The sequence below is a fragment of the Ahaetulla prasina genome, chromosome 18 (genome assembly GCF_028640845.1).
Source record: "Ahaetulla prasina isolate Xishuangbanna chromosome 18, ASM2864084v1, whole genome shotgun sequence".
Classification (NCBI taxonomy): domain Eukaryota; kingdom Metazoa; phylum Chordata; class Lepidosauria; order Squamata; family Colubridae; genus Ahaetulla; species Ahaetulla prasina.
The window spans coordinates 269,737-296,526 of record NC_080556.1 but is presented as its reverse complement, the minus strand read 5'-3'; the positions used below and the strand labels follow the sequence as shown (position 1 = coordinate 296,526).

Sequence of the window (26,790 nt, the reverse complement as noted above, 5' to 3'; positions counted from 1 at the left end):
TAAATTGATATGGTGCCCATCTCTATCTGTTGAGTGACTCTATAGAATAGAATAGAATAGAATAGAATTTTTTTTATTGGCCAAGTGTGATTGGACACACAAAGAATTTGACTTCAGTGTCTATGCTCTCAGTGTACATAAAGTACTGGTAGTCCTTAACTTAGAGCCATTGGGTTTGTGACCATTCAAAGTTACAACAGCACTGAAAAAATTGACTTATGGCCTTTTCCCCACTTACGACCATTTCAGCATCCCTGTGATCAAAATGATCAAAATTCGGGTGCTTGGCAACTGACTCATATTTATGACGGTTGTAGTCCCCTTCTGTGACCTTCTGACAAGCAAAGTCAAGGGGGAAGCATGATTCATTTAACAATCATGTTACTAACTGAACAACAGCAGGGATTGGCTTAACGTGGCCAGCAAGCAAAGGGTTAGAGTGGGGCAAAACTCACTTAAAAAATGTCTCCCTTAGCAACAGAAACGTGATGCTCAGTTGTGGTTGTAAATTGAGGGCTACCTGAATTGCCAATAATTGCCCACACAGGTGAATTCTAGCATGGCCTCCCTCCCTCCCACCCACCCCTTGGGTGTTCTGAGTTCAAGTCTTCCCAGATAGTGGCTTGCAAGAAGAGTCAGCCCTGGTCAAGAATGGGTGGCAATTGTGTGCCAGCCCACAACCTCTTTATGCGTCCCCATAATTGCAGAGCCAACATGGGTGGGGGGGATTCAGCTGCAGCCAGCAGGAGCTCTGGGTCTCCCTTGCAACGGAACCTTGCAGGCGGACGGAGATGAAGACTTCCAGACTCCTGGCTCGGCATTGGTACAGCGGGCGGGGCAGCCCCACCCAGGAAAAATAGCCGGGGTGAAATCCAGCAGGTTCTGACAGGTTCTGGAGAACCGGTAGTGGAAATTTTGAGCAGTCGGAGAACTGGCAAACACCACCTTTGGCTGGCCCCAGAGTGGGGTGGGAATGGAGATTTTGCAGTATCTTTCCTCTGCCACGCCCACCAAGCCACGCCCACAGAACCGGTAGTAAAAAAAATGGATTTCACCACTGAAAAATAGGCGTCTCCTTCGAGGAGCGGCATGGAGAAAGGCATTAAATTTTCCGCGAATCGCGCTCGCCCCGCCAGCGGAACGTTGGAAATGAGGGGAGGAGAAAGAAAGTGGGCGGGGCGGATCTAAAGGTTTCCGGAACGTCCGTCGCGCCGCCGCCGCGTCCCGCCCGGAATCCTTTCTGCGGTGCACGCGGTGCACGCGGAGCGCGCCCGCCCCTTCCTGCGGCGCCTGCGCAGAGCCGTCGGCCTCCCGGGGGCTGCAGCGTGAGGCCGAGCGGGCTCTCCGTCTCTGGGGGGAGGATGGCGACCGACTCGTGGGCGCTGGCGGTGGACGAGCAGGAGGCGGCCGCCGCGGCCTCGGTAAGAAGAGCTCAGCGGAGGGGGTCAGGTGGGCCGGGACACGCGTGTGCACGTGGGAACGGGTGTTTAGCCCCTCAAGACAGTGGCCCGCTGTGGGGGGGAGGGGGCGCTCACTAAGCGGGAAACCCCTCCCCCCACATCGCCTTGAAGCAGCCCTGGGCGAAGTTCTGGTTGTAGCCCTGAGTGGGGGAGGGGCAAGTCACCTGTCGGCTGTGGGCGAATTTGGTACCAAGTGGTTTTTGTGATGTGGTTTTGAAGGGTGTGTGTGACGCTCTCCTCTGCTGCTTGTGTGGGAAGCATCTAAATCTATCTATCTAATTATTTTGAGCTTAAATGGACTCCAGGGGATGGTAGAGGACAGGAAGGCCTGGAGGAACGTTGTCCATGGGTTTGCGATGGGTCGGGCATGACTTTGCAACTAACAGCAACAAAATAAAATTATATATATATGCTTGTGTGGAATGTGTGTGTGTGTGTGTGTATGTGTATATATATGTTTATGTATGTATGTATATATATGTGTGTGTGTGTAGGTCTTTGGTTATTCGGGTTTTCTCCCGCGTAAAATTGGAAGTGTCTTGGCGACGTTTCGACAAAGTCTCATTCCTCATCTTCAGGCTTCAGCTTCGTGCTTCTAGGAGTGCCTCTGAAGTCTGTGTCTGTCTTGTTGGGTTGCAGAACCAAACCAGACAGTTATAGAGGTGCAGTTGACAGACTCAATAATTCCTCTGTAGAGCAGTTTGAGCTTTCTGAGTTGGTGCAGAAAGAACATTCTTTGTTGTGCTTTTTTGATGACGTTTTTGATGTTAGCTGTCCATTTTAGATCTTTAGATTTATACGGATTCATCATTGTCTCAAATGAGACTGATCACTGTTGTGTCATCTGCGAACTTCAATAGTTTAACAGATGGATCGTTAGAGATGCAGTCATTGGTATACAGAGAGAAGAATGGGGAGAGCACACAGCGTTGGGGGGGGCTGTGCTAATTGTACAGGTATCTGATGTGATTCTGCTTAGCGTCACTTGCTGCTTCCTGTTTGTTAGGAAGCTTATGATCCACTTACAAGTCTGTTCAAGTACCTGTAGCTGGTTTAACTTAGTTAGAAGTGTGTCTGGAATGATGGTGTTGAATGCTAAACTAAAGTCTACAAAGAGGACCCTTGCGTAGGTCTTTGGAGATTCAAGATGTTGTAGGATGTGGTGTAGAGCCATATTAACAGCATCATCTGTTGATCTATTTGCTCGGAATACAGATTGCAAGGAGACACGGATCCTTGAGGGTTTTCAAGTGGGACAGCACTAGCCTTTCAAAGGTTTTCATGACTACAGATATTAGAGCAACTGGTCTGTAGTCATTCAGCTCCTTGGTGGTGGGCTTCTTCGGCACTGGGATGATAGTAGAGCATTTGAAGCAAGAAGGAACATAGCACATCTCTAGTGATTTATTGAAGATAAATGCCTGTAAACCGCCCTGAGTCCTTTGGGAGATAGGGCGGTATATAAATATAAACAATAAATAAAATAAATAAATAAATAAATAAATAAGATACGGGTGAAGATGGGGGCCAATTGGTCAGCACAGACTTTTAAGCAAGAAGCAGTTATCTTATCTGGGCCTGAAGCTTTTCCTGGCTTTTGTCTGTGAAATAGGAAGATGGGCGACATCACAATTACGTTTAATATGATAGACTTGCAGCGCCAATGCAACGTGCAACATGTTCATACCAATGTAATATAATATAATGTTACATACATATAAGTATATGGGAATGTGTGTTAGTTATTATTTATTTGGGTTTAGGGATTCCATTTCTTTCATTTATTGAGTTATTGAAATGTATTTTGTGTTTCGGGGGAGGGGCTGCACCAAGGGAGGCTCATTCAATTTCATTGTACACATGTTGTGCATTGACAATAATGGTTTGATTTGACTTCAGCTCCCAGAATCCCCCAGCCAGCCTGACAATGTCCAAGTATGGGGAAAGAGTGATATCTCATCCTTTCCTTTCAGGAGAATTGATGCGGGAAGGAAACTGTAGTTCTCATATGTTCTTTTCTCCCTTTCTTTTCTTCCTTTCAGCTGAGCAACTTACACCTGAAGGAGGAGAATCTCAAGCCAGATGCCAACGGTGGGTGCAGTCATGGTTCCCGAGGCGGATCCATTTCCCGTAACTGTCACACACACCTCCGAGTCTTTTTCCTGCCCTTTGTTCTTGCCAGTTGCGCCCACATGCAAAGACAACTTTCCTCCTGCTTTTACGAGTAAAGTTACATCCTCATTCCTAGGAGCCCAACCTGTTGGAACACAGCCTAAGGCTCTTGTGGTATCTAAGCACCAAGGAATATATTTTAGGCTTCGGGTTGAGCCAATCAGAGCTTCGCTCGGCAGAAATAAATCTGCGCACTTCACTGGCAAACATATACAGGCTGTTTTTTACCATTACATTACATTACGCTTTTACGACCATTACAGCATTCTGGAGGTCACGTGATCAAAATTTGGACACTTGACAGCTGGCTCATATTTATGACAGTTGTGGTATCCCGGGGTCATGTGACCCCCCCCCTTTGTGATTTTCTGACAAGCAAAGTCAGATTCACTTCACAATTGTATTACTAGCTTAATAACTGCAGTGATTCACTTAACATTGGCAAGAGGGGACATAAAATGGAAGCAGAATTCCATTAACAACTGTCTCGTTTAACAACAGAAATTTTGGGCTCAATTGTAGTCGTAAGTCTACCTGTATAAAATTGTGGCTGTGTTAGTGGAAAGTTCTAACTGGATAATTTAGCTGCTGGTGGTTTACTGGGCATGTAGGCTTAGTATCCTAGGCAGTGGTGGGTTTCCCCCAGTTCAGTCCAGTTCTTGCGAACCAGTAGTAAAACTGGGGACAGGCTCCGTCCACCCACTTGGATGTCGTCATAGACCATCTGCGCATGTGCAGAAGCTTGGCGTGAATGATCCCGTTGCGAAACATTAGTAAAGGTAAGTAGAACCCACCCTGATCATAGGACTGTGGGGTTAGAAGAGGGGCCCGTTATCTAGGCCCGGTTGGGGATTTCTCAACCACAGCAGCTTTAAGATGTATGAACTCCAACTCCCAGCTCTGTCGGCTGGGAATTGAAGTCCATACAAGTTGCCAAGGTTGAGAAACGGCCAACCTTCTACTTTGTGCGGGAGAACCTATAAAGCCGTCCACGAGAGGCGCTCATCCGACCGCTTTTGGAGCAACAGAACTGAGTAACTTTCTGGCCAACCCATCTTGATGGTACTACAAAGGATGGTTTGTCCCAACAGGTGCCGTTGTCAAGACAAGCAACAATGCCGAGAAGACAGAAGAGGAGGAGAAGGGTAAGTTCAACTGGCATTGCGTGGGGGGGAACCAAGCAGGGCTCTTTGGGGTGGGGCGGGGGGGCAGTTAAGACCCTCCTATTCTTGGCAAGGCTGGGCAGATGAGTGCCCAGCTCTGTAATGTCCGGAGGTAAAGCCAAACCCACTCAGCGTTCTGTCTTCGGTCCCAGCTGTTTGCCGTCTGCTGGTTCTATCCTCAAGCGCTGGGACAGCCGGTCTTCAACCAGAGACCCTCTAGGGGTGGTGGGTTTGGTATGTGGGGCAGGGACGATGGAGAGGCCGTAGTTTTAGGACGGGAAGTGCCAGCAACGGAGAACAATCGCCTGCCTTGTGGGCATCTTGGCGGTTTGCTTTTCGTGCTAAGAGGGCACCTTGGCAGAAGCAACCGTGACTGTCACAGGTGTGTCCTGCCAAGAGATTGTGGCTAAAATCTCTCACATCTCCAGAGCCCTGGAGCGCAGCAGTTAGAATGCAGGATGGCAGGCTAACTGCCCACTGCCACCAGTTCAATGCTGACCGGCTCCAGGTTGTCTCAGCCTTACGTCCTTCCAAGGTCGGTAAAATGAGGACCCAGATTATTGGGTGCAAGAGGCTGACATTTGTAAACCTCAGAGTCCTGCGAAGTGGTTTATAAGTCTCCGTGCTTTCCATGCTTCTCTGTCTGCTCTTTCCCATTTGGCCACAGAGGATCGGGCTGCCCAGTCGTTGCTGAACAAGCTCATCCGTAGCAATTTGGTGGACAACACGAACCAGGTGGAGGTGCTGCAGAGGGACCCGACCTCGCCCCTCTACTCGGTCAAGTCTTTCGAAGAGCTGCGCCTGTAAGTGCCGCCCGTTTGGTCCCTAGAGGGGAGAAGTAGGGGGCGTTGGTGCCCTGAGAGAGAGAGTCCAAAGTCGCCTTAGTGCTGTGTGTGGCGTCTTCCTGGGTTTCCCAGCTCCCAGGCCAGCACGGTGCCTTCTCCCCTCTGCCTGGGTACACGGCTCAAAGGAGCTCTTGATCAACGGGAAATTCAGCATGCCCTCAACCCGTTGTCAGTGCTGTTGTAACTTCGAACGGTGGTGTGGTTTGCCAGCAGCCTGTGGAGCTGGCAACAGAGTCGGACAACAATGAGTCTGAGGAAGAGCGTGGGCCAGTCCTGGAGGCTGGGGAAGGCCTGGATGAGGGCTCTGTGTCGGAGGCAGAGGCGGGGCCAGGGCCATCGGGGAGTGATGTGCGGACTCCAGAGACTGACAGTAGTGAGGCAGAGGAACAGGAGGAGCCTGTTCCTAATGCACGCATGAGAAGAGCTGCCAGAAGGCAAGAGCAGCTCAAGCAAAGAGGATGACTCGGGAGTAGGGCCAAGAGATGATTGGCCCTTCCCATAAGGCTTAAAAGACCAGCAACGGCGTTTGGGCTCTTTGACGGAAAACAAAGTTGATAGCTTCATCTTGTTGCATTTGTTTTGTATCGGTGTCTTCTGAACGTTTGCCAAGAAAAGCCTTTGGCAGTTTGCCTAATTGGACCAAGGTTTGCAATAGGACTGAGGAATTGTGTCGGGAGGAATTTGCTTTAATTTAGTTGAACTATGCTGCGAATGAAGTAATTCTCAGCTGTTTGAATAAAGTTTGTTTTTACACTGACTGAGTTTCCTACTACCTACTGGGGCCTGGGTCACAACAAATGGTCACCAAATGAACTGTTGTAAGATGAGAATCACCTGTGTAGGAAATACAGCAAGGAGGCTGAAAATCAGGGGTGTGAACCAGTAACAGTAAATGCAACATAAATTCACAATAACAAGTAGGAAGAAATGGTAACTATTCTAAACTCCCTCTTTGTCTTTCAACTCTTGAGGCCCTGACCTCCTTCAGTAACCCTGCTGCGCTTTGCTCCCCCTCCCTCCCCCTCCCGCAGGAAGCCCCAGCTGCTGCAGGGGGTTTACGCCATGGGGTTCAACAGGCCCTCCAAGATCCAGGAGAACGCCCTGCCCATGATGCTCGCGGAGCCGTAAGTTCTTGGCCCTGGGCAGAAGGAGGAGGCAAGCAGGGGAGGGCAGGAGATGTGGCGGGGTCCCCAAGAAAGCCAAGGGGGTCCCCTAACAACCCTTTGCTGGGGGTCCACCAAGGGGAGCCATTTCCTTTGAGGCCCCCCCCCTTCCTCCTGCTCACGGGATCAACCTGCCTGCAGCCCACAGAACCTGATCGCCCAGTCCCAGTCCGGCACCGGGAAGACGGCAGCCTTCGTCTTGGCCATGCTTAGCCGGGTTGAGCCGGACCACAGATATCCCCAGGTAACCACCGTGACCAGCCCTGATTAGGGGCGGGGGCTGGAGGGTGGTGTGGTCAGAGGGTTGCTGAGGGTGATTTCGGTCGGCCAGGGTCAGCCGCCTACCCAGAGGCTGGGGACTTCCTCTCCAAAGCCGGTTCTGACTGCTGGGAAGAGACAGGGGTGCTGGCCGGGGGATGTGGGCACTGGGCAGACTTTTTTTTTCATTCTTCTGACTTCCTTCGTTCTCCCCTCCTCCAGTGCCTCTGCCTTTCCCCCACCTACGAGTTGGCTCTCCAGACTGGGAAGGTCATCGAACAGATGGGCCGCTTCTACCCTGCGCTGAAGCTGGCCTACGCCGTCCGGGGCAACAAACGTGAGTGCCCAGCTTGGTTCTCTCCCCTTTCCTGGCATCTGGCAAGGGCAGAACCCGGCCGGGTGACCTTTCTGCTTTCTGACATCTGTGGGGGGGGTCCCTCCGTCGCGAGAGTCAGGTGGGGTCTGTAGGGCGGATGGGGCGGGCTTTTCCAGTGGGAAGCTTCCCAAGGGGTCACGTTCCCTCCTTCCCCCCCCCCACAACAGTGGAGCGTGGGCAGAAGATCGCAGAGCAGATCGTCATCGGGACCCCGGGTACCGTCCTGGACTGGTGTTCGAAGCTCAAATTCATTGACCCCAAGAAGATCCGGGTGTTTGTTCTGGACGAGGCCGACGTCATGATCGCCACCCAGGGGCACCAGGACCAGAGCATCCGCATCCAGAGGTGAGGGTGCAAGGGGCTGCCCTCATTTGGAAGGAAAACGTGTTTTTTTTCCCCTTCACTTCGAACTCTCCTCCCCTCCCTCCCCCATATCTGCGTTCAGGATGCTTCCCCGGGATTGCCAGATGCTGCTCTTCTCGGCCACCTTCGAGGACTCGGTATGGAAGTTTGCCCAGAAGGTGGTTCCCGACCCCAACATCATCAAGCTGAAGCGGGAGGAGGAGACGCTGGACACCATCAAGCAGTATTACGTCCTCTGCAGCAGCCGGGAGGAGAAGTTCCACGCCCTCTGCAACATCTACGGGGCCATCACCATCGCCCAGGCCATGATCTTCTGCCACGTGAGTGCCAGGCTGGGCGGCTCCTCCTCTAGCCCCTCCCCTCCCAGAGAGCCCTCCCTCGCTGACCCTTGCCCTCTGCAGACTCGCAAGACGGCCGGCTGGCTGGCGGGGGAGCTGTCCAAAGAAGGCCACCAGGTTGCCCTCCTGAGCGGGGAGATGATGGTGGAGCAGCGGGCGGCCGTGATCGAGCGCTTCAGGGAGGGCAAGGAGAAGGTCCTGGTCACCACCAACGTCTGCGCTCGAGGTGAGTCCAGAGTCACAGGGGACCCGGGAGGTCTTCCAGTCCAACCCCTGCTCAAGCAAACAAACGGCGCTCCAGTCTAAAAGGGCTGCAGTGTTGCAGCACTCGGAGGTTCCCGTCCTCCTTTCCGACTATTGAAGGCCCTTTGTGGGCCACACAGACCCCGTTTAGTTCTGGAACAGTCCTTGTTTAAGGGACACCTGTTTAGTGACCGTTCAGAGTTCCAGTGGCCCTGAGAAAAGTAACTTAGAACCGGCGCTTGCAGTTAACGTCCGTACAGCGTCCTTGGGATCGGGATGTGGGTGCTTGGCCACTGTCTTGTAGTTACAGCAGTTGCAGCATCCCACAGTCACGTGGCCGCAATTTGCAGCCGGCTTCCGACAAAGAAAGAAGCTTGCAACGTTGCGGTTATCGCAACGTCTTTGTGTGTGGAGCCCCCCTCCCCCAGAGCTGCTGTAGGAAGCCACCCCTCCTGAGCTTTATGTGGGGGAACCCCCCCCCCGCCTGAGAGGGGAAGGGTCAGCGAGGGAGGGCCCTCCGGAAGGGGCAGGGCTAGAGGAGGGGTCCCCCAGCCTGGCAGTCACGTGGCAGGTTGTCTCTACTAAACTGGTAGGTAAGAGGTTTTTATTCACCCGTTTGACGATAAACTTCCTCTCTAGGCATAGACGTGGAGCAAGTCTCCGTGGTCATCAACTTTGATCTCCCGGTGGACAAAGACGGGAACCCGGACAATGAGACCTACCTGCACCGCATCGGCCGCACGGGGCGCTTCGGCAAGCGAGGTCTGGCCGTCAACATGGTGGATAGCAAGCACAGCATGAGCATCCTCAGCCGCATCCAGGAACATTTCAGTGAGTCTCTCCCTCCCCACGGCTGCCTTCAGGGCTCAGCTGTGCCCCCTCTGCCTCTCTCGCCTGCTTGTGCCCCACAGCACCACCTCTTGGCCTGCCAGTGGGGCCAAGGAAGCGTAATCCTACCTTAGACCCCAAGCCCAGCTGGAGGACCTGGGGCCGGTCCCTCCCTCTCTAGAGGCTCCAGCCAAGCAGGAGGCCAGGAAAATGGCAGGGATTTGTCCAGGCAGTTGCCAGGGATTAGGATTAAATCCAAGAACAGCCCCCTCCCCCCACCAAATATTATGACTCCAGGTCAGGGGTCTCCAAACGTGGCCCCTTTAAGACGTCAACGCCTGGAATTCCCCCAGCCAGCAGCAGGAGTTCTGGGAGTTGAAGTCCACAAGTCTTAAAAACGGCCCCCTGCCATCCATTACATAATTCAGTGCAGAATATTACATCTCTTCAGTGGCTTGGAAAGAGGGTTTCGGGGGCTTTCTAAGGGTCATCATCTCCATCATCTGTGCTTTTGTGAGTTTTCAGAAACGTAGATGGTTTGTTTGGGCATCACTGGAGACCCAAACTGGCTCCCAGTTTTACAGAATTCTGAATCTTTCCTGACAATGCCGTTTTTCTTCTTGGCTTCCTTCTGTGCAGATAAGAAGATCCATAAATTGGATACAGATGATTTGGATGAGATTGAGAAAATTGCTAACTGAAGGGGGGCCCGAGGGGAATTGAGGGGGCCCGCCTTCTGCCCCGTGGCTGTCCCGCCCAAAATGGACACGCCATCCTGACAGGCATGTCTCCTCACCAGCCACATGAGAAGTGGGGTGTCGTTCCCACTCCCCACCCCCACCCCGAGATCACAGAAGTTACCTCATCCTCTTAAACCAACAACGATGCGGCTGGACTTTAATTTCCAAATTAGTGCAAACTGGAGAACGGAAGACACGTTTCGCAAAGAAATGTTTACAGTAACTTTTTACTTGTTTTTCCTTTTAGTTTAGCCTTAAGAGTGGGGGAAGCTCTTCAATTATGAAAATGATGCCAAAAAAAAACACACAAAAAAACCCCCACACACAAAGCCAATAATTAGAAGGGATTTTAATGCCTGTTTTATGGAGAGAGATGGCACTAAGATTGAACAGACACGTATCTCTCTCTATAACTTGTGATTTTTTTTTCTTTTACACTTCAAAGAGAGCAAATGTCCCAGGGCTTGTTTCGTGCTGGATATGTGTGATGTGGGCAAAGATTGCCATTTGTACTTGAGGAAAATCGCCCTGCTCCTTCTCTGGTTCCCCCCCCCCCAGTTGATGGCATGACGGTCTGCCTTTTCATTCTTATCCTTTTTCTGCTCCCCAAGAAACTTCGGGGAGCTGCAATCCCAGGTGGGGAATCTCGAGACGTGGGCCGGCATTTTAGGGGTAGCGGGGAAGGGAAGCCAAAACGTTGGCAGGTTCACAGGACCTCACCTGCAGGTAAATAGGCAGGTAAAATTAAAAGATGTTTGAGCAGAAATGAGGGACAGCTCAACAGGGGAGGTTGTTTGTGAGAGCTTTAATGCGGAGCTAAATGTAAATCCAGAGGAAGGAGGGGCGGGCAGGCAGGCAGGAAGAGGGCAGCTGTGTGTTGGAAGGGCTGAGGAGCCCTCCCACCACTTTTAACGGTCCCGGCAGGTCCTCTCCCTGTCCACCATTGGTGGGGCATCAGGCCAGTGGTTTGCATTTTGTGTGTGCATGCGTGTGGTTGGTTGGTTGGTTGTTATCGAATTGATTTGCCCCCAATTTGGCTTTTTTTGGGTGGGGTGGGGTAGGGAGAGATCATGCCTACAATTGCACCGGTTTGGCGGTGGCAGGGAGGGGCGTCTCTGGCCGAAGAGGCTCAGCGAATGCAACTTTTTTTCCCCTCTGGGTTCAGTTTGGATTCTCCGATTGCGCCATAGCAGGTGCAACAAGGGTTGGATCCTGTTGCTTTTTCTCTCTCCCTTTGTGGCACGGCAGAATTAAAAGTATTTTTATTCACGCTTGTGGGGTGTGGGGGGGGGGCAGAAGAGCTCCTGGCTTCCTGCTTGATACGGGACCCTTTTCTAAACCAATTAATTGTGAATTCTTGAGTTTTTATCCCTGCGTTTTAAAGGAAACCTGGGGCTGGGACTGAGGTGGGGATTCTTTTCATGCAAAATACGATATATATGCGCCCTGCTCATTTTAGAAATGTACCTAAATTTTTAGGATGTTTGTGCACAGCCTCTTCTTTGGTTTCTGTCCACGGCTTTAGGGGGTCTTCGGGAGGGAGGGGGGTGTCAGGGGAGATTTAAAAAACCATAGATGTCCACAGATTTAGTATGCTGGGGCATACTTATTTTTATTCCACAGGAGATAACAGGCAGACATGGGCTGTACTTGGCAGGGAGCCTTCAGTCCGCTCTGGCCACACCAAGTGACCACGTGAGCCGGGCACACAGAGGCAGCCGGGGCTGCTTTCCAATGTAACTTCTCAGCTAGAATAAAGACCGCACGAGATTTGACACCCGGCCTCCTCCTCGGCTGCCTTCCATGCAGTGGGTGGGTCTTCTGGGGGCCACCCCACCTCCTGCCGAGCCTGAGGGGATTTTTAAATCGAGGAGGGGGTCTCTCCTGGCATTTTCAGGCAAAAGACTAAGTTTGTTGTCACAGCCTTTTCATTGAAATAAAATGAACACAGCTGATGCCTGCTAGGTTTTCCTTCTGCCAGCTTGGAGGTGAATCTGGGGCAGGGGGGTTCCTGGTTGAGCTGCTGAGGGGTGCATGTTGCACGTGGGGGTTCTGCCTGGGAGTGCTGAGGGACTCGCTTCATGCAGGCTTCTTTATTATTTTTTTACTCCACCCATCTTCCTGTGCTCGCCCCATTACCTGGAAGGGTGACGGAAATGAGCATCAAAGCTGAAGCCCAAATATTTAGGGTTAAATTCACCTGCTGATGTTTTTAAGTGTGTATATTCTCCCTCAGGATACCTTACGTGTGGCTACGGTGACCAAGTTCCCTAACCGTCTGCCAAAAAAGCCATTATTCCGCCTCCCGTACAGTTAGTGAGTCCACCCCTGTTCCCTAGGAAATCGGGGGGGGGGGGGGCGGTTTGCCCAGGCAGTTTTCAAATTGATCCAGCCGGTCTGTGTCAGCGTGGAAGGCATAAAAACCAGCACTTCATCACGTGGGAACATTCTCCCTCCCCCCCCCCATATCAAAGAAATGTATAGGGCTGTTTCTATCACCTTCCCTCAACTAGGTGGCCTTCGGGTGACTACAGTTCCCAGCTGCCCACTTTGACTGAGCAGTGCACAATGCCAGCTCGCCTCGCCTCCTCCCCCCCCCCCCCCAACAGCTCAAAGCAGACCAGGCCAAGGCAAGGTGCCCACTTCCCAGTACTGAGCTTCCATGTTGGGTGGACCCTAGGGGGAGAAAGCAGGCCCTGCTGTTGATAGGTTAAAGCAGCCCCTGGCCACAGCTGAATTGAGCCCCCAGGCCCTGCTGAATGGCCGGACACCAGCACCCTGGGAAGTTCCCTTCCTGCCTCCCAGTGACCTTTGGCCTGTCTGGGCTAAGAAATCAACACTCTGGGCTAAGAAATCAACACTCAACACAAGACAGGTTGTTTTTGGCAAGCTGTCCACTCTGTTAGCATGTCTCATTGTGCAGAATACTGAGAGTTCAAACTCTGCCTGCGGACAGAGAAACGTTTTTCTTTAAAACATTCAAATACAGTTTAAGGAAGAAAAAAAAATGGCATTTTGATAACACCAACAGGCCACTCTTAATCAAAGCAAGTTGATTTGTTTGTTCAAAACTCAGCAGCAGCCCTTCAGGAAAAGCCCCCTCCCCCCCGCCCCACTCCCTAGGCAAAACTGAAGGCCACAATGCGAAACGCAAACACACTTCCATGGCTGTATCGGCACCCAAATGGCCAAGGGCTCTGAACTGATTGCAAGAAACAACACTGAATTTCAAATTTACACTGGAGAGAGAGCCCTTTCAGGGAGGATCCTTCCAGACTTAATTTGTGCCATAATCTTGTAAAATAAATTTGATTAAAATGCAGTAACAGACCTTGAGAAGGCTGAGCAATTTCAAGAGTCTTTATCTAGCCCTCTCCCCCTCCCTCACCAGAATGGAGAGTAGAAGCCTTGAAATGGAGCCTCAGGGCTCTGGCCTTCCCTCGGGCAAGGCCAGTCTTTCTGTCTTGTGCAAAAGCTTTCACTCCCCTCTCTCTCTCCCTCCACCCCCACCCCAAAAAGGGATTATCTGCACCTTCCCTGTGCAACCAAAGCTGCGCAAGAGAGAATCTGGAGCAAAAGGCACGGTGTGGGGAGCTCCTGCTGCCCCTGTGCTGATTGTGAGTGGTTTCCTTGCCACTCTTCTAGATTCAAATCAGATTGAATCGGGAGGGAGGGAAGGATGGATGGATGAGAAAGGGAGAAGGAAGGAAAGATTTATCGGAGGGATGGGAAGAAACTCCCCTGAGCATAAATACCCCCTGCCTACCTGGTGGAATGCAGATGGGGGGGGCGGGCAATGGGCCCTCAACAGGTGCCTGAAAGCAAAGGCTGCACCCCTTTTGGCTGAGCAGGGAGACCTGGGTGAGCAAGGGTCCCGGGAGGGGCAGCGGCTAAGTCTAAAGGAGCGGACAAAGGCTGGGAGGGGGCTGAGTTTCCTTCCCGGGCGGGGGGTGTTAATGCGAGGCTGCTCAGAGCTCCCCTTGCTGCTCGTCCAGCAGGATGCACAGCACAGACTTGTGGTGAATGGCGCAGTCCTGCAAAGACCGGCTGAGGTCCGAGAAGGTCCTGCGGGGCACTTCCACTGTCCTGATGCTGCAGCGTCGATAGGTGGCTGCGTTCTTCTGCTCGGCCACGGCGACCACCATTGCCAGGTTATCTGTGGGTCGAAAGTAGCGTTCGAACCTTTCCCCCGAAGGCGAGCGGATGGCCAGCAGCAGCCGGGGCTCCTCGCAGGGCTCCTCCAGGTTGAGAGTCAGCATGGTGGGAGAACGTCCTTCCCTCTTTCTATTCAGCTGAGGCCCCTCCAAGGAAGTAAAGGGGGGCTGGGGGTACTCTCCGCCTCCCCCCTTGTGCTCCAGCAGGAGAGAGGTGGGCCCCTTCGGCAGAGAAGGATCCTGGGGGCCCTCTTCTGCCTCGGCAGCACCGGCTAGGAGCTGACCAGCCTGCTCAAACATCACTTCGGCAGTGCCCATCCTCCGTTCCTTCCTGCTGATGGACGGCAGCACCCGATACTTATTGAGGGAAGACGAGGTCCTGGTGGGCACTTGCTGGAGGAGGTCCGGCACTTCGGCTGGGAAGGCCTGGATGGGCTGGGAGGAGGCTGTCCTGCGGCCACTGACCGCTTCCTCCCCAGGAGTGGCAACTGGCTGGGGAGACGATGGCACTTGGTAGGAGTAGGCCCCCAGACTCTGGGAATAGCTCAGGTTGGACCGGGTGCGCCCCTTGGCGGATTTTGGCCGGGTGACATGCATGGCGACGCTGGGGAGTGGCGGCCAGCGGGGAGACTTTGCAATGCCGAAGGGGACCTTCCGTTCAGAGGGTGAGACAGTCAGGGGTGAGGCAGCGGCCATTGCTTTTCAGGAGGCCTGGAAAGGAAGGAAGGGGAGAGAGAAATAGCAGGGACGGGTCAGCCTCTCCAGCATGGCATTTTGCACCTCACCTCGCCAGGTAACAAACCATGGCTTCCAAAACCTGCTTTGGAGCCCACAGGCAGCCACCCACCCTGGGCTTGGCACCTGCCACAATTTTAACCTCTTGCCAGCGGGGTTTAAAACTAAGTATCCCCTCTGGGCACGAGGCTCCCTTGCTAGGCCTGTGGGGAAGGAAGCCGCGAAGGCAGCCCACCTGCCGAAGATGCTCCATGGGCTCCGGGTGACTGGCGGCTCCGGGCACCCGGAAGGCCGTCAGTCCAGGAGGATCTCCAGGGAGTCGCTGGTTTTGCAGCCTGGAAAAGGAGGAAGAGACGTTAACCCCAGGGAGGGTCTTTTGGGGAGGAGGCGGGGGGGGGTCTAGAAACGCCCACCAGTGGAAAAAAACCCCCCAGGGTCAGAGAGCCGGCCACTCCACCCCCCCCTTTCCTCTCCCAACAGCCCTGCCCCCCCACCGCCACCCAGAGCCTGTCCCGGGACTCCAGGCCCCATTGTTCCCAGCCTGGCCCGCCCATCAACCCTCGCCAGCCTATTTCCCCCGACCGCCGTTCCCATCGCCCCCAGCTTTCCTCCTATGGTCCTAGCCGTCCGGGAAACCACCGTTCCCATCATCCCCAGCCCGGCGTCGTCGGCTGTGTGTGCCAGGCTTTCAACGCCCGTCGTCGCAGCGAGCTCGATTCAATCGGGTCCCCGCGGTTCTCAGCCCTGGTTGGGGACGATGGGAATTGTAGTCCAGCGGGGGAGGCCCGGTTCCCGCCTCACCTGGCCGCGACTCCATCCAGCTGCCCTGCGCGCAGGCGACCCGTTCTCGGTGGTAAACAGCGCCGCGTTTCTACGGCAACGGTCGCCGCCAGCCAACTTCCGGTTTTGACCGGAACAAGACGCGAGGGAGAGAGAGACCCCCGCCTCTCTATAGACAACGGCTCCGTTCCTGTGCGCATGCGCGAGCCGGTGTCGCTCCGGCCCTCGCCCTGAGGGAACTTGGAGGGCAAAGGAAAGAAAAGAGGCGACGTCGGTTCACGAAACTAAGGGGGGGGGAGGTCGGAGTGGAAGTCCCCCCCCCGTGGAAAAAGCACCCCCTGCTGGGTAGGCAAGACTGAGGGAGGGTCTTTCCCGTCCTGGGTCCCCAGTGACCTCTGTCTCAGCTTGAGGGGGAATTCATTTCATGAACTATAAAGTATAGCTATAAGTATGCGTCTATCTATCTATCTCTCTATCTATCTCTCTCTATATATATATATATCAATCATCTATATCTATCTATCTATTCTGCAACCCAACAAGACAGACACAGACTTCAGAGGCTCATTAGAATTGCAGAAAAAACCATGGCTACCAACCTGCCTTCCATGGAGGACCTGTATACTGCGCCAGTCAACCAGAGGGCTGGGAAAATATTTACAGACCCCTCGCATCCTGGCCAATAATCTGTTTCAACTCCTACCCTCAGAACAATGCTATAGAGCACCACACACCAGAACTAAACACAAGGACAGTTTTTTCCTGAACGCCATCACTCTGCTAAAGAACTAATTCCCTCAACACTGTCAAACTAATTATTAAGTCTGCATTACTATTAATCTTCCCATCATTCCCATCACCCGTGTCCTTCCACTTATGACTATATGACTTTAACTTTGTTGCTGCTATTCTTATGATTTATATTGATATTGATTGTTTTCTGATTGCTTATTTGTAGCCTATGTCTATCATTAAGTGTTGCACCTTATGATTCTTGATAATATACATGATGAATGTATATTTTCTTTTATGTACACTGAGAGCATATGAACCTAAGACAAATTCTTTGTGTGTCCAATCACACTTGGCCAATAAAGAATTCTATTCTATTCTATTTCCATTCCATTCCATTCCATTCCCTATTCTATTCTATTCTATTCTATTCTATTCTATTCTATCTCATCTATCATCTATATCATCTATTTATCCATCCATCATCTATCTCTATATCAATCATCTATGTCTGTCATCTATCTCTATATCAATCATCCATATCTAACTCTATCATCTATCATCTATATCATTTATCTATCTCATCTATCATCTACTATCTATCAATCATCTATCTCATCTATCATCTACCTATCTCTATATCAATCATCTATCTCTATATATCTATCTCATCTATTTATCTCATCTATCATCTATATCATTTATCCATCCATCATCTATCTATCTCTATATCAATTATCTATCTATCGATCGATCGATCGATCTATCTATCTATCATCCACCCACCCACCCACCCATCTATCCATCCATCCTACCTTTATTATGATAAGTAACACAAGGTGGTGAATGTCATCTAATCCTCCTCCTCTTTTCCTCACCACAACCACCCTGCGAAGTTGTTGTGGGAAGTGTAACCCTCCCCCCATCTCTTGCCTATGGTGGTGTTTCAGGTACGGGGAGATTTCCAGGGTCCCCCTCGGGGTCTCCGTAGCTGCCTGGAGTGGAGGAGTTGGAGGGCTGAGCTCTTTGGGAGGAGGGGGAGGAGGGGTGCTGTGAACAAGGACCCCCATGTCACTTAGAGACTTGGGGAGGGAAAGGCGAGGGAGGGAAAACAGTCCCACTGTCCCTGTCAGGCACAAAGCAAGGAAGAATCGGCCTTGGGAAGCCAGTCACATTGGGGGACCCTGACTGACCCCTGGGGGCACCCAGATCCAGCTGTCCAAACCCAGCCCTCTCCACCAAATGCTGCTGGAGGGGGGGGGCTCTGGCTTCTACACTGTGTTTGCATCACTCCAAAGCCCCTCGGGGGACCTTCTGGAAAGGGGGCAACCCCCAAACTGTAGAATTATATCCTCAGCAAGTTATGAAAGGAAAGGCTTTAGGTTTGCATGATGTAGTTACACCAGCAAAAGAGAGCATTTGTAGCTCAGGGTTGACATGAGGGGCCTTTGGTGTTCTCTGGCCTTGGTGGTTTTCTTTCAGACATTTCACGACCCAACTAGGTGGTGACAGAGAGCAAACCCTTCTAGCACTGATGATGTTATCTAATTGGGTCATGAAACGTCTGCAAGAAAAGAACCAAGCTCAGAGAGCACCAAGGACCCCACAGTCCTTCTCCCCCACCTCCTCCCCCCCCACTTCTAGCACGGATGATATCACCTATTTTGGGTCATGAAACATTGGAGAGAAAAGCACCGAGCTCAGAGAACACCAAGGACCCCTTGTAGCCATCCTGGCCTCCCAGCATCCGGAAATGCCAGCAGCCTAGAGCGGTTCGGGGTGACCCCCAGCCAGTAAACAGGTGCCTTGTTTTAGTTGAAGCTTTACAAGTTGGGTTAGCTGAGCTGCTTATGACGGTCTCCTGATTGCCTTGGAAATGTTGCAGAGATCTGCAGCGATCAAACCAATGCGGAACCAAGAGCTGTTCCAGAATCCACTGGCAACTTGGGAGGTTTTTTTGTGGGGCGGACAGATAAAATTCATCCCCAGAAGACAAAATAATCACATAATGCCAGAAAGCACTTTAGCACAACGGTAGCATCAAGATCGGCTCTGTCATCAATATTTTGCCAGGGTGCCAGGAAGCATTTGGCAGTCCAGGGAGAAAAAAAACCACGAAGAATAATAGAACTGACAAATGTGTAGAAGTTGAAACAAAAAGGGAGGATGGGGGGGAATGGAGTTGCTTGAGCCATTGATAGCAAAATTTCTATCCGTCCCCCACCTCCCCGCAAATAAACCTTTCGGGAAGAAAAGCTCAAGGTTTTTTTCTTTTGAAAAAAAGAAGGCAACTTGCCTAAAATTCTTGCATTTCGAAGTTGTGGGGTCAGTGGAGGACGATGAAAAGGAAGGGAAGCAAAATCTGATTTTTGGCAGAAGGGCTGCAGGAACAGTGCAGCGCCAATGAACCGGCTGGCCCGATTTTTAAAAAAAATTAAGATCAAAGTAAGCTGGTTGCCATGGCCACCCTCTCTCTCTCTCTCTCTCTTCTCTTCACCCCCCCCCCCCACCTGCTTCATCTGTCAAGATTTTTCTAGAAATGAATTGCCATGGCAGTGGAGAGAAGACCTAAAAATAATGCCACCCTTTCATCTACCAAAGCATCTCTCTCTCTCTCTCTCTCTCTCTCTCTCTCTCTCTGCACGTCTGATTTTATATAACAGCAGAATTAACAAAAGGATGATATGTGAGCAGGCGCGGGAAACAGCATCTTGCTGGGGTTGGACGTTTGTGTGAAATGACAGGATTTGTTTTCATTGGCGTAGAAATATTCAGCCTGTCCTTCCAAGTTGCTAGTCCTGGCTGTGTGTTCTCCAAGGGCCCCACTTCCAGGGAGCAGAAATTCCTTTCTCCACTTCTACCTCCAGTGTCCCCCCCCCCACACACACCCCGGGTGTACCCAGCTCTCATTTCTGCAAGCCACAGGCAGACGGATCTCGTGGTATTTTAAGCAGGGGCTCCTTTGGTGCCAAGCACAGAGGGGGGTGGCCTTGAAATGTGGGGCTTTGTTTCACCCTTTTTCAAGCCCCAAACTCATTTTCCTTCCCTGGCGCTGCCCAGCAAGGCCTCTGTGGGAATAAATGGGATCCTGGTACTTGCTTCTGCAACAACCCAGCTTCCCCTTTTATTTTTTTTTTAAGGTTATTTCTTTAAGGGAAGCGAAGCTATAGGAAGAGGAGGGCCGAGCAGTAGTGACTGGGCACTGACTGGCAGTGCCACTCTGTGATTGGGCTTAAGCCTGGTTGAGATGCTGGGATCTTTCTCTGAAGGTCAGCCTTTGATTCTGAGATGCGGAAGAGAATTTCCGTCTTTCCTGGACTAAAAGCAACACAAGGCACTGCTGTGTTGATTCTCCAAGATGCTTCCGAAACATGGAAGCTTCCTAAGGGCTCCTAATTAGCCTGGTTTGGGAAGCAAAACAGGGCCGGGGGGGGGTGTTCAGTGGTGAAATTCAATTTTTTTCACTACCGGTTCTGTGGGCGTGGCTTGGTGGGCGTGGCGTAGCAATCTCCATTCCCACCCCACCCCACCCCAGGGGAAGGATACTGCAAAATCCCCATTCCCTCCCCACTCCAGGGGAAGGCTATTGCACAATCTCCATTCCCACCCGACTCTGGGGCCAGCCAGAGGTGGTATTTGCCGGTTCTCTGAACTACTCAAAATTTCTTCTACCGGTTTTCTGAACTACTCAAAATTTCCGCTACCGGTTCTCCAGAACCTGTCAGAACTGCTGGATTTCACCCTTGGTTTTTTTTCCGTCATTCTCTTCCATCATTGTTAAATGCAATCCTTCCCCCGCCCCTCACTTGTCTCTTCCAACACGGCTGGGGATAATGGGACTTTTAGTCTTAATCCATTTAAAAGCCAGTGCACCCCAAGCAGAACAAAACAGAATAATGGAAAGGGACCTTGGAGGTCTTCTAGTCAACCCCCTACTTACGCATCTCTTTCTGACCATTATTTGGGGGTACTTTGTCACGGGCGGCCCAAAAAGCTTTGGGCCACCGACTTGGGTTCTTTTCCCAACTTTTAATCGCCCCATGCAAGCCTGTGTTCAAATTCTACCCTTAAGGCTAAGATCTCTGGACTCAACAAACTGGGATCTCCCTGAAAAAAAAAATTTTTTTCTCAAGAAACACGTTTAAGTTCTCCTGGTGAGTTGATACATTCCCCTATTTAACCGAAACTCAGGATGTGCAATTATGATGAATGGGACCATCCCGTTTGGCCTTTCTGGGTTTCTGAAAACTTCTGCTCAGCTGATCACTTGTTTTTTTTTTAACTTTTAAATTTTTTTATCCCATTATTATTATTATTATTATAAATAACTCATCACTTTCAGAATTCAGGGCTTAAACCAAGCTGGTTTCCTCCCCAATTTCTTTTATTTATAATTTGATGCTGTATAGCAGGGGTCTCCCATGGCTGGCTGGGGAATTCTTGGAGTTGAGGTCCACACATTTTCAAGTGGCCAAGTTTGAAGACCCCCTGCTATATAACTATCAATATTCTCCCAAAATGAACCAAAACTACAGTTGACGTCTCAGTAGATCTGATTTCGGTATTTAATTTCTCTTTTGTTGTTGTTGTTTTGTTGTAGGTAACAAGATTCTGCCTGTCCATGCTAGTGTACTGAAAAGAAGAAAAGATCTGGAGTTTTGACCTTACTCCCCAGAGAATGTCAGAAATCAAAGGTACTGAAAACTGAGATTGTTTATATGTAAAGTTCCATATAGTTTATATGTTATATAAACTCTCTCTCTCTCTCTCTATATATATATATATATATAGTTTATATATATATTTATATATAGTTTATAAGTTTATATGTAAAATATCCAGGCTCTCGTCATAGCAGGAAAACAGGGCGGCCCTTGGCAATATCGGAATTTCTTTCTGGTTTTAAAGAGGCTTGAGAAAAAATAGCCCAGTTGCATAACCAGCTGTCGATCAAATGGCAGCACCCCGTCAGTCACCCCAGAAAAGAATAAGGAGCCATTCAGTGCTCCATAAAATGAAGGTTTCGAGTTGTATGAAGGTCTAGTCCTCCGTTTACCCCCATTCCCTCCCCATCTTTGTCAGTGTCTGCCGTTAGGCAGTGCAACTGTGGTAAGACTATCTTGGTGATGCCAAGCCCAGGGAGCTATAGCAGATCCAGGGATATCCTACCAAGCGAGTCAGCAACCTGCCCTGTTTTTGGGGCAGAAGGAAGGGGGCAAAAGGGCCTTGGCCAATATCCTGGAGGAATATGGCTTGCTGAACCCTGGTATTGTCTGAAATGCATTCCTGCTTGAGCAGGGGGTTGGACTAGGAGATCTTCAAGGTTCCTTCCAACTTAGCTATTCTGTTATACGTGGAGTGATGGGTGGGGAAGGTGGTAGGAGAGCTTCTGCGCCAGGACTAGAGGAGAGAACCAGCTGCCAACGGACTCATCCCTTGCCTTCTTTATTCCTGATTTTCATCAGAGCCTAGGTGGTTTTAAAACCACAAGGACTAGAAACTTAATCACACACGTTCAGTCCTCCTCTGTCCCTCGCAGCTTCTTGTCCAAGGATGTGCCTACCATAAAAAGAGCTCGCTGCTCCGGGGAATGGATCTGTGCCAAGGGGGAATTGGCAGCACAGGCACAGCCAATCTTTCAGTAATAAATTCAATTTACCGGCTGAACACCGATGGAGATTTTTTTTCTTCCACCGGGAGAAGCAAATATTTTGGAGGGCTGCATCCAGAACCTTTGCAATTTGAAACCTTCTGAAAGCCAAGAGCGAAATACCCCACCCTCTTCCAGTCCACCCTCTGTTCTGCCCCATAACTCTGAGAGACCAAATCATGCTGACCTACAGAAATCAGTGGGGCCTCACCAGCTCCATCGATTTTGGGGGGCTATTCCTGAATTCGGAACCAATTTTCTTGGTTTTGGGGCAAGAGAGGAAGCCCCGTGCCATCTCTATTTAATCCTCTTCCCTACCTGCACAATTTTGACCTCCAAACTGGTGGCTCCAAGATAAACACGTGCAAAATGTGGTTTATGTACTAATAAACCTCTATAGATACCCAAATAGATTTTATTTAAAGGCATTTCTCCCTCCCTCCCCCCCCCATTTTTGCAGTTCAGCAAGTACAAACAGTCTCCCTCCTCAAGGCCACCAAATATGTAAAAACTGTCATCATCGCTCCGTCCCCCACCCCCACCGCAATGTACCAAGAGTCCCATCCTACTGAGCACCAGCTCACAGGTGCTTCCTTCTGCCAATCTCCCAAAATCCACAGAAAAGGACGCAAAGCTTTTGGTTGTTTCACCCCAAGCCAAAAAAGTCGGGCTGTGGTAATGTGACACCGAATGATGGAACACAGTTGACAAAGGATTGCGTGATGCTTCGGTTGCGTGTCAATTGTCAAACTCTGGATTTGTTTACCAGGAGGGAAACAACATGGAAGGGGCCCCACCCCCACATGTCTCTCCTGCCCAAATCTCCAGGAATTATTTTTTTTTAAAATGATGGCTTTGGCCCTCCTAGCAGGACAGGCAAGGGGGCTCCGGGCTAGGTGTCCAGGAGGCCGTGTCCCCCACGGGCAGTGCACCCCGCAAGTTGCAGAACTGGAATTCCCGCACCAAAGTTTGAATCTCCGGCCGCTCCAGGCCCTTGGCCATCTTGGCATCTGGAAGGGGGGTGCGGGTGTGGCTGGGGGCTGTGTGGTCAGCCCAGAGGGCCGGGCCAGCAGGGCCAAAGCTACTGATGGCACAGAGGACGGTGCGGGTGGCCAGCCAATCGTGGGTCGCCCGGGTGGGGGTGCACAAGGCCGGCCGCTCTTTCTTCCTCTTCTCCTTCTCTTTCTCGTTTTCATCCCCGTCCTCCTCCTGCTCCTCCTGGATGGAGCTGAGCCGGGGGGCGTTGCGGCCGCGCTCCGGGGGCGGCCGGTAGGGGCACTTGGCGTTGAGCAGCCTGCGGAGGGGCGCCAGCGGGACCACCGCCTCCCCCAGCAGCTGCCGCTGGAGCCGCCGCGAGTCGCTCCGCCGCTGCAGCCGCTTGAACTCGTTGAAGGCGGCGGCCGAGGTCTGGAAGAGGAGCCGGGCCGCCGCCTGCGCCTTCTCGGCCCGGGAGAGCAGCACGGCGTGGCAGCGCAGCGCCACCGCCTTGTTCTTCACCTGGTGCCGGTAGACCCAGGCCAGGACGCGCGGGTGGCGCCGGTCGGCCCCGCAGAAGGTGATGCGGTGGAGCAGGTAGGCGTGGCCGGGCCGGCGGCTCTCCTTCTCGGCGGCGGCCGCCGGGCGCAGGTGGAGGCCCTGCGGGCCCAGGCTGAGCTGCATGCGGGTGCCGCGCTGGCCGGCCTGGCTGCGCGCCCAGAGCTTCTCCACCGCCGCCTCGGCGCAGCCCTCGCCCTTGGCCTGCAGGGTGGCCGCGTTGCCCAGGTAGCAGACGCGGAAGGTGGGCTCCTCGGCGTTTAGCTGAGCCGTCCGGCGCCGGCTGCGGAAGAGCCCGGCCAGCGCCCCCGGCGGCCACAGCTCCGGGCAGGAGCCCAGCAGGTCGGCCAGCAGCGAGGCGCAGCTCAGCCGCGGCGCCCAGCCCTTCGCCGGCCGCTTGCGTTCCTCCGGCCTCACCAGCACCCACTTGCTCCGCCGCCAGGGCAGCAGCGCCCCTGCCATGGGCGGAAGCCCCCTCGCGCGGCACGGGAAGCCCCGGCCGCCTCCTATCTGCCCTGGCTCAGCTGGGCTCGCCCGGCGCCGCTGCGACCGATCGCCCGAGCAGCAGCCGCGGCGGAGGAAGGAGGAGGAGAAGCGGCGAGCCTCGGAGCTGCTCCGCCTCCCAGCCCGGCGCCTCCCCTCCCCCCGTCCCCGCCTTTGCCCGCCCTGGGCGCGCGCCGGCCTTGCAAAGCTCCCCGTCCTCGCCCCGTGTCCGCGCGCACCAGGGAAGGGAAGGCGCCCGGCGCCCCCCTGCTCCTCCCTCCCTCCCTCCCTCCCCGGGGGGGTGGGGTGTCGCATCGCCTGGAGGTCCCGGAGCTTTTTCTATCAATGCAGCCAGGAAGAAGATGGACGGGGAAATTCCTCCTGTTTTATGTTGATAGGCTGCTGAGGGAGCCCCCCCCCCGCTGCCCCGTTTCCCCATTGGGTTCTGATCCGCCCTTGTCCTCCAAGGTGGCCCCCCCCAGAATTTCATCTGGCATCCCGGCCGGCCTTTAATCTTCAAATTACCCAGCCCGGTATCTGTGCTGTTCCTCTCCTTTCATCTGGGCAGGTGTGAAGACAAAGCTTGAACACCTTTGGACACCCAGAAAATAGGCAACAAACTTGGCAGCTGTTTATGGCCAAAAAACCAAAGAAACCAACCTTTCCTTATTACTTATTTTGTGGCTTGGTGGGTTCAACAACCCCAAAACCAGCCGATTCTTCCACTGGATTTATAGTCCAGTGTATCATGTATGCATGGAAATTATATTAAATTAATTCAGCACCCCAGCTGAGCATCAGTGATTTAAGTAGCTGCTCAATGTTTTCTCTCCTAATAATGGAGTCTCGGAAGTTTTAAGGTGTAGAGGTGCCAGCAACATAAGCAATTTCCCACAGCATTTATTTTTTTCCCCCTTTAAAGCTGAAAATAGTGGTGGGCTGTTTTTTTTTTCCCTTTCTTTCAATTCTTTGTGAATTCAGTTAGTAGAAAGCGGAAGATGGCATGAACTCTTTGGTGGCAACATGGAGGGGGGGTGTCCAATGAATATTGTCACTAAAAAAGAAGGAAGGAAGGAAGGAAGGAAGGAAGGAAGGAAGGAAGGAAGGAAGGAAGGCAAGAGAGAAAGAGAGAGAGAAAAAGAAAGAAAGGAAAGAAAGAAAAAAAGAAGGAAGGAAGGAAGGTGAGAGAGAGAGAAAGAAAAAGAAAGAAAGAAAAAGAGAGAAAGGGTGTTTGCCCTAGAGGAAGACTCATTCCAGTCTCCAAGAGGAGAGTTTCCCCATCTGAATTGTGCCCTCATCTTTCCGAATTTCAGATTCAGATTTTTTTTTATTTTTTTTTTGTAGATTGCGGCATAAGGAATTCTGGTGATTGTCCATCTTTTGCAAATTGTTGAATGCAGTTGCTTTAAAGGGATAAATGCAAATAGCATGCAGTATACATATAACGGAGACATAAAGCAGAGGCTGCTTTTAAGGGTGTGGGGGTGGAGAATACCACCCCCAAGTGCTAAAGAGGAGGAGTTGCAGGGTCCTGATCAGAGGGAGAAAACCTGGGAGAGATTTGTGCTATTTTTGAAGTGAGCTGCTGCGGACAGACATTGTGTGCTGGCTGTCTTCTCAATCCCAAGGGAAGGAACGTTCTTCTCCCTCCACCCCCCCCACCCACCCCGTCCCCTTCCCAGTCCATCTGGCTGATGGAGGAGTGGGCTGTTTGGATGAGGGATGCAGGAATGGACTAAAAGGCCCTCTGTCACCTGGGAGTTGGCAGCCATGAGGAAAGGGGAAGGGGAGGCTCCCAGGGGGCCCTCAAAGCCTTGTGGGAAAATAAAATGCCAGCGGGCTCCCGTTGTTCCTCTCTCTCAGCCATAGTGTGTGTGACGCTCCCATTCCTGTGTGAATTGGAGTCCACGCTTTGTGATACAGACCCATCTCTGGAGGTGGATGGCCAGGAATTGAGGGGCTTCGGGAACGGGGGGGAGGGGGTATTTAAGTTCTCAGCAAGGGGGGTGGGGGCTATAAGGGGTGGCCTGCCTGGCCAACCTCCTTAAGGGGGCAGTTGGTGGCAGGAAGGTCCTGAAGGAACAGCTCCCCCCACAGGAGCTCTCCAGGGTGCTGCAGGTGCTGCAGTTCTGCCCCATTTGGGCTGCAGCCAGCTTCTTCGAAATCCTCCTTAGGATATCATGTCCTATTCTTATTTCTGATCCTCGGATGGGTCCCCTAAGAGCTGTACTCCACCCACGAGGAGAATATTGATCAGCAAAACCCTGAAACTGGTTAGGGAAGGCCACTGCTTAATGAAATGAGGCTGACATGGCTTATGCTAACCCCACATCCCCCAATTTTATATAATAACAGAGTTGGAAGGGACCTTGGAGGCCTTCTAGTCCAACCCCCTGCCCAGGCAGGAGATCCAACACCATTTCAGACAAACAGCTATCCAACATTTTCTTAAAAATTTCCAGTGTTGGAATACTCACAATTTCTGCAGGCAAGTTGTTCCACTTATTAATTGTTCTAACTGTCAGGAAATTTCTCCTTAGTTCCAGGTTGCTTCTCTCCTTGATTAGTTTCCACCCATTGTTTTTATTTATTTTATTTTTATTTTATTTAAATTTTTATACCGCCCTTCTCCCGAAGGACTCAGGGCGGTGTACAGCCAAAGATAAAAACAGCAAGTATACAAAGTTAAAATATCAATTTAAAATACCTATTCCATAATGGCCGAATTAAAACCGTCAAATTGACTTAATCTAAAATACCCCATATAAAATTAC

The 26,790-nt window shown here is 51.8% G+C and overlaps 3 protein-coding genes, 1 long non-coding RNA gene and 1 other non-coding gene across 5 annotated transcripts; 3 read left to right on the top strand and 2 right to left on the bottom strand.

Annotated features, from left to right (window-relative positions):
• Positions 1-1,267: 1,267 nt before the first annotated feature.
• On the top strand, positions 1,268-10,065 carry LOC131186952 (ATP-dependent RNA helicase DDX19B). The gene is made up of 12 exons (XM_058160949.1): positions 1,268-1,421; positions 3,503-3,551; positions 4,724-4,777; positions 5,463-5,598; positions 6,672-6,764; positions 6,945-7,047; positions 7,284-7,398; positions 7,605-7,782; positions 7,883-8,120; positions 8,202-8,364; positions 9,021-9,212; positions 9,849-10,065. The coding sequence occupies exons 1-12, from the start codon at positions 1,362-1,364 to the stop codon at positions 9,908-9,910; spliced, it is 1,443 nt and encodes a 480-aa protein (XP_058016932.1). The 5' UTR covers positions 1,268-1,361; the 3' UTR covers positions 9,911-10,065.
• LOC131187254 (small nucleolar RNA SNORA57) lies at positions 4,852-4,991 on the top strand. The gene has a single exon (XR_009152502.1). It is a non-coding gene; the product is annotated as a small nucleolar RNA SNORA57 (small nucleolar RNA).
• A 1,965-nt stretch (positions 10,066-12,030) lies between the features above and the next one.
• On the bottom strand, positions 12,031-15,874 carry UBXN10 (UBX domain protein 10). Its single transcript, XM_058160957.1, has 3 exons — positions 15,640-15,874; positions 15,074-15,173; positions 12,031-14,814 (listed from the first exon to the last, which is right to left on the bottom strand). Exon 3 carries the CDS (start codon positions 14,797-14,799, stop codon positions 13,918-13,920), a length of 882 nt encoding a protein of 293 aa, XP_058016940.1. The 5' UTR covers positions 14,800-14,814; positions 15,074-15,173; positions 15,640-15,874; the 3' UTR covers positions 12,031-13,917.
• Positions 15,828-21,961, top strand: LOC131186959 (uncharacterized). Its single transcript, XR_009152459.1, has 3 exons — positions 15,828-15,963; positions 20,951-21,044; positions 21,165-21,961. It is a non-coding gene; the product is annotated as an uncharacterized LOC131186959 (long non-coding RNA).
• Positions 21,962-22,464: 503 nt separating this feature from the next.
• FAM43B (family with sequence similarity 43 member B) lies at positions 22,465-24,210 on the bottom strand. The gene has a single exon (XM_058160954.1). It carries the CDS (start codon positions 23,993-23,995, stop codon positions 22,865-22,867), a length of 1,131 nt encoding a protein of 376 aa, XP_058016937.1. The 5' UTR covers positions 23,996-24,210; the 3' UTR covers positions 22,465-22,864.
• Positions 24,211-26,790: the final 2,580 nt, after the last annotated feature.

Excerpts from the sequence above, each read along its gene's own strand:
- LOC131186952 (XM_058160949.1), top strand. The coding sequence starts at position 1,362 with ATGGCGACCGACTCGTGGGCGCTGGCGGTGGACGAGCAGGAGGCGGCC. Across the intron at positions 1,422-3,502 it reads AGGCGGCCGCCGCGGCCTCG|CTGAGCAACTTACACCTGAA; the intron begins GTAAGAAGAGCT and ends TCTTCCTTTCAG. Across the intron at positions 3,552-4,723 it reads TCTCAAGCCAGATGCCAACG|GTGCCGTTGTCAAGACAAGC; the intron begins GTGGGTGCAGTC and ends TTGTCCCAACAG.
- FAM43B (XM_058160954.1), bottom strand. The coding sequence starts at position 23,995 with ATGGCAGGGGCGCTGCTGCCCTGGCGGCGGAGCAAGTGGGTGCTGGTG.
- UBXN10 (XM_058160957.1), bottom strand. The coding sequence starts at position 14,799 with ATGGCCGCTGCCTCACCCCTGACTGTCTCACCCTCTGAACGGAAGGTC.